The following is a 6,796-nucleotide window of genomic DNA, read 5'->3' on the forward strand; positions in this document are numbered from 1 at the left end:
ACAAACCAACATGTTTGTTAGCGCTTATTGTTTAGCTAAACGTTGTTTACTGTTTTTATCGCCGCACATGATGCTGAATAGTCCTATAATCGGATGCGGTAAATTACTGTGTGGGCAAACGAGAAAAGAATAAACACATGTTTGTTTAGATTAAATGTTGCTTACTGTTTTATATCACCGCACACTGATACCGAAAACAGCAGCTACCCCATTTTGTTTTCTATTTATTTTAATCAACGTGTGCCCATCTTTAAAATGTGTCCCGTTTACGCCATGAATAAACCATTATGGGTTTGGTGTTTTGTTGCGTGGATTTGAAATAAAATTAAACGTGCATTATGCAAGAGCTAAATCTGCCTGTTGCAGGTCTTTCTTTAGACCTGAAATGTTACCTAAATTATTAATAAGGCATTAATTAACTGATCCAGGCCATAATCAACTTTCGATGCCATCGTTAGCCTGCGATTTGTAATGGATTTGAATACATTTTGTGATGGATAATTTGACGTAAAAATGGATAATTGAGACTTTGTTAATTATATGATCGTGTCTAGCCGAAGATTGAATCGTTAATATATTGGTTAAGATTGAAGCAATTTGCTGAAATTGTCAACATTTTCTATTTTGATTATCTATTTTTTAATTAGTATAGCGAGAACTGTCAACTCCTTATTTAATCTCACCTAATGCCCCTTTAACAGTCGTGAATTTAAAATGAATTAAACAAAATTATCTCTTTATTGTATACTTAAACATCTTATTTTTGGCTCAAGTGAACTAGTATTGGCTATTGACAATATAAAGCCACTGGTAGATATCCGTTACATTTACTCATAGTCCAGGATCTTGAATTACACGAATGCAAAATATTCGCCTCTTTTTCACATATAACGTTAGATACAAATAGATTATCATTGCCTCGCTTCACTTCACCACCATTAATCAATCGCCCATCTCGATAACCTAATTGTCTACAAGTCGTTCGAACTTCACTTTCCTTCCATCCCCGTGAACAAATAGGCCGCCATCTTCCCTTGTGGTAGAGTTGCAATCGGCCTCTACTGCGAGAAATAAATCCATCCATATCTATAAGTCTCATCATGTGATCTGAAACACAATAAACCAATAGCTAAAGTATTTCCTGGAAACTCGCCATAAATGAATCTGAAGATTCACAATAAAAGAATTGAGGAAATTACTTTTAACCTTTCGAGCTGGCATATACACTATTATTAGACGGGGTGGGGAGAGAGAAAATATAAAGACATTTAACATGGTGGGGCAAAGGAATTACAATGCTTAAACAATTTCTCACATCTCAGGTAAACAATACTTAATAGACGACACTTTGATGACCTTAGATAGTCTTTTAGGCTGTGGATTTATAAGATTTTCGATCATAAGCACAACTCGACAAATTGGTGAATAGAATATTTAAATTAGAACATAGTTATGGTCCACTTAAAAGCTGTAGGACGCAATTGGAAACATTTTGACCCCACCCCCGCCTCCGATATGCAACCTCGGTCTGATTTAGTGACCAAACTAGAATATATCACCTTCACCCCGGGCCAAACTGTGAGCAACCACTCCCATTAACTCACAGGATTCCTGTTTAGAACTATAGTCTGCACACCATGGATTATAAATCGCAAATCTAGTCATCATAATTTTATCAAACCCCCCAAAAAAGTATCTTACCAAATAATTATTCAGCAAATATTTGCATCTCAGAAAAATTTAATTTATCAAAAATTGTATTTATATTAACTTTCAATTCCACGTTAAACTCACCATACGATGACAGTTATATTGATACTAGTAAAATATGTTTAATTTTTGCCAAGAAACAGGTTAATATAAAACTTACCACAAACGATACCAAGATCATTTGCATGTTTGCAGTGTGCGAATTCTATTCTCTCGTTAACAACAGGGCAACGTTGATTTCTAATGCAGGTTTTGTTATAGCCCCAGAAGCCACCTTTTCCAGGTCCAAAGGAACCCTTTTCCGCAGCTACTCCTCCAAAATATCCCAGACTCCTGCATATAATCGAGGCTTCGGCATTATCTAGATTATGTCCACATAATGTACCCCACTGACCCTTATGATAAACTTCAAGTCGCCCTTCGTTTTCAGCTTGGCCGTTTATAAGTGTAAATAGAGGTTCTGAAAAGATAAAAAAAAACAAAGGCGATAACTTTATAAAGAGTGAAAACATCACCATTAGCAACGAAGGTTTTCCTGCTTTCAGTAATAAGAATTAAATCAACGGCGTAATTTCGACCAAATTAATCTGGACGAAAAATCCAACCAATGCGCATATATACAGTAGCCTACCGTCCTCACTGCTGGTGTGTTCAATTGTCAACTTGAACATGAAGGGAAACAAAACAAAACGAAGTATTAGTTGCTATAACACATCATGGTAAATATTTTGAGACAAAGTCCGATACTGAAGCAAACCGAAACTAACCAAAATAAAATTATACAATTTAAAGTCTCAGCACGCCAGATGAAGGTTGCTAGTGTTTAAGACTATACACAACCAAAAGTATTTTTATTTAAAAAATATGTTGGCCCCAAATGTCGACCAATGATGACAACTATATACCATTGGCAGCACCGAAGAGATTTTTGACTAAAAGTAGGTCGTAGCGCCGCCCTCGGGGCAAAATTTCCGCCACTGGGTAATAAAGTAAGACACTAATCCCCACTGAATTTTATTGTTTACCTACGCTGCACGTTTTTGTCCACTCTCGGCACGGCTAAACCATCCTCACCCCAGCTAACTGAAGCGAAAGTTTGGAGTTTGATTTTAGATGAAACGAAATGGGGTTTAGCGCCCTACTGTTCAGCACCGACTGGGTTAATGAAGACGGGTATAGGCTATGCAGTGTGCTATGAGGGCAATTTTGCTCGTCTTGCTCTTCTTATATCGAATTCCAACTGTTAAGGGTTCTTATATGCGCACGACAATGTCTACACGAGACCTCGGTTTTCGTCCAATCCGAACGACTATACCATGTCCCTTGCCAGGCCCTCCGCCCTATACCACTGGCAAGGGGGTCACGCCGGAATTACTCGATGAGTTTTTTCGGCCAACGCAGGGATCGAACACGGGACCTTCAGGTTTGTGAGCCAGTGACTTACTGAGCCGCCGTGGCTACCAATTTTAGAAGAGGGAGTTACTTGCACTAAATGGATACCATTAAATAAAATAAAACAAACGGTATTAGTTATCCGACTTCACGAGTAATAAACAATTAGCCTCCGGGGCTAATAAGAACAGTGTGCCCAGTCTTCGAATGGAACGAAAAACAAAGGTGTGCCAGCGTATACATTGGCGTGCAGAGAGAAAAAAACCTCTTAAAAGATGGAATTTCAAAAAGAGAAGGATGAAAAGCCACAGCCCGGGCCAAATTATCCACCTATCATTGCACATAACAATAGAAAAGAAATAATCCATTTTATGCTAGTCTCAAAATGACCGAAGTATTATACTGGCGAGACTTTAAATCCCAGTCTATTCCATCTAACAAATACATGAGAAATTGAAGCAATACATTCGTTAAATGTAAATAATTAAATGTAAATATTTATAATGCAGAATATCGTGCGTTTACCTGGTTCAGCTATAAGTCTTGTTAACGCTGGCATTATCCGTTTTAACTCTTTATTCGTATCGAAAATTAAATTTAGCAAAGGGCTTGATGGTAAACTTGTCACATTATCCTCACGAAGTATATCATATTCACGAGAGGCTGTCTGGGCTCGGTGATTAAGTGCACTCTCCATTACCGTTTGGGCTTTATTATGTTCCTTCCCCCTTTTTGAACCCATCTGAATGTCAAATACATTTGAGAAATCACCATAAAGATTTTGTGTAATTTCTAAACTTTTATTTAATTGCTCACCAACTGCTCCAACCCGATGAAATGTATGTGGCATCCACCCAGTGTTTGATGCAATAATTCGAGCAATATTATGGGTCAACTTAGTGTGATTTAAAATATCTTGTAAAATTCTTGTCGGGTCGTAAGTTACTTTGTTAACATTAGCTTCCGACAATTTAATCCCAATTTCGTTTAACCGGAAAACCTCATCTTGAAGACCCACTAAAGTGTTACTTAATGAAACTGAAGTATTTAGCACTAAGCGAGCCACCACATCGAGAAATTTGGTTTCGTTTCTGGACTTGACTATGGCATCCTGCATTTCTTTAAACGATAAAGAACACATTTCGTTGTTTGTATGATTAACTTTAATGCTTGGTTTATGCTCGTTATCGTTGAAGAGTCCGGAGTCGGTGAAATTTTGACCTTGTAGCCCTGCTTTTAATTCTGTTAATTCCTGTCGAATCTGTGTTTGATCTACGGCTATGGAGTCCGTGTTAGTAATTATAGCTTCAAAGAGACTGCCTGTATGCCGAAAATAACTAACAGCTTGCACGATGTTAGCAGTCATGTTTGAGAGGGCGTTAAAAAGTTTTTCATTTTCTATTAAACTGCATTCTAATTTCCTCTCGCCATCTCGAATAAAATTTTCTTCCGGAAGAGAATCCAATTTATTAACAGTGGGATTTTTTCTATTGTCAAGCGTATGTTTATAAAGTTCTTGTTTGGCTTCCGCGATTGAAAAGATGCTGCTGATGTTGTTTATATTAGAAGCAATCTGTAGTTGGGTGTATAGTTTAAGCTCCACAAAACGTCTATCAATGTGATTTTCTAAATGAGTTATGTTAACTTGACATGGTATATCGGTCGGAGTTGGAGTAGTGATCGGTTGTTGCGTCGTTGTAACATTTGGAATTAATTTTGATATGATTTTGTTCACAATATTTTCTTCCATAATACTTAAGCTTTGTTTTATATCGTTTGTTTTATCATGTAACGAACTGTCAATCTGAGTCATAGTTTTGCTTAAATCTTCTAAATACTCCTTGTTACTTTCGGTGTAGTCTGTCATGTCTTGATCCAAGATATCTAAAGCGATCTTAACGGCACGACTGTCACTGTCGAGCTGGGTCATCTGTCCATGAACTCCGTGTATAAAACTGTTCACACTCTGTAAATTCGTGTTTATTATTTTAAATTGTCTTAAACTATAAAATTGTAGATTGTTCACCGCCTGTTCTAAGGAAGTAATCCGAGTGCTTAGAGTGTCAAATTTTTTATCCACAACTAGCAGCATGGACGACATGACGCTGGCTTCGTCAATCTTAATTGGCAACATATCTGGGGCGGTCTTTTTAACCTGACCGAACACAGCCGTTGATAACACAAAGCAACAAAGAAAGCAAACATTGAACAATTTCCACAAACTTTCCATTTTATTTTATTTTTTCTCTTCAGCTGCGCAAATTAATTACACCCAGCTTTCACAAAAGATCACATCCAAACATATTTCCTCAGTAGACCGCCTTCAGAACCATGTGGCGAATAAACATCACCTCATGTAGAGCTTATCAGCCGATATATTAACACAATAATGTCAATGGCTATGTCATTCATATATTCATAAGTGGCTGATTATATGACGTTTGCTTAAGTACATTTAGTTTATAACCAGTTTCCTGAATGATATTACAAAGGCATTCTGTATTATTAAGATAAACCGATAATTATTCTATAAAAATCTTATTTTATTCTGTAAAATATTTTTAATTAAATAAGGCACACATTGTTCTAATCAAACTTTCCACATTAATGATTCGACAGAAAAAATATTATTCTGTAGCATCTTTTACTTTTAAATAATAAACCTTTTTTCATTGTATAAATTTCAATAAAAAAACCCACACACTTTGCAGTAAATGAAACAAAATCTCCACATATGCATATATTGTATGATTTTCTATAAGATCCTGTCTTAATTCCGTATATAATTAAACCAACAAACGAATCCTCGGTCCAAATAAATCACTCACATCAAACTTTCATCCTTCGTTTCTGCACTTTCTTTTAATATAATATAATAACTTTATATAATATCGTTTTATATTCCTTTACACATTATATTAGTTATTCTCTTTAAAAATAAATATACTAATGTCACGTTCTCTTTCGTTTCTCACATTCTTCCCAGTACACTAAGAGCTGTATTAATGGCTTATTAAAGAACGAGATCAGACACGTTTGAAACACATTCATCTAAAGAAAAAGTCCAAAACCCAGTAACGATCAAAGTTGATAAGGCGTTATATAACCTAAACTATTTAGTCAGGCAAATTAAAAATTGAAATTCCGGAAATATTTATCCTTATTAAGTGGCACAATTAATTAACTCAATTCCGGGCTTTACTCTTTTAAAAAGATGACTTCTCTGAATATATCCAGCGCTGCATGATGGAATCAAGTATCAAACACAGGGCTGTTAACACAAAAGTTATACGATCTCTCAGCTATATCTTTGCCATTCAACAAGCCTGCATATCAAAGGTCGTTCTTTATTGTACTTGGTAGCATCAAACGCTCACTTGAACCCATAAACAGCAAATAAATTGGCGGAGCAAAGTGTAGAAGAATATTTATGAACGGAAGTGTTGTGTTGCGAAAGAGTCTTAAGACTCGAACTAACCGGGCATCTATTGATGTTATGTAAGAAGATAAGATTATAAGTACAGATAAAGATCGCAATTCTCACTGTGGGTGGACAATATAATTGCTAGGTAGTTGAAATTTATTTCTATTAAAAGATAATGTAGCCTTGCAAATCAGTTAAGTAAATAAATAAACCAAAAGAGTGGTGATAACTCGCTTATATTTTAATATAAACACGTTAAAGGAGTACTCA

At 35.9% G+C, this 6,796-nt stretch overlaps 1 protein-coding gene across 1 annotated transcript; it reads right to left on the reverse strand.

Moving 5' to 3' along the window:
- Positions 1-719: 719 nt before the first annotated feature.
- LOC126832172 (uncharacterized) lies at positions 720-6,522 on the reverse strand. Its single transcript, XM_050562879.2, has 3 exons — positions 3,628-6,522; positions 1,871-2,170; positions 720-1,107 (listed from the first exon to the last, which is right to left on the reverse strand). The coding sequence occupies exons 1-3, from the start codon at positions 5,330-5,332 to the stop codon at positions 788-790; spliced, it is 2,325 nt and encodes a 774-aa protein (XP_050418836.1). The 5' UTR covers positions 5,333-6,522; the 3' UTR covers positions 720-787.
- Between the last annotated feature and the right edge of the window lie 274 nt (positions 6,523-6,796).

The sequence above is a fragment of the Patella vulgata genome, chromosome 9 (assembly GCF_932274485.2).
Source record: "Patella vulgata chromosome 9, xgPatVulg1.2, whole genome shotgun sequence".
Taxonomy (NCBI): domain Eukaryota; kingdom Metazoa; phylum Mollusca; class Gastropoda; family Patellidae; genus Patella; species Patella vulgata.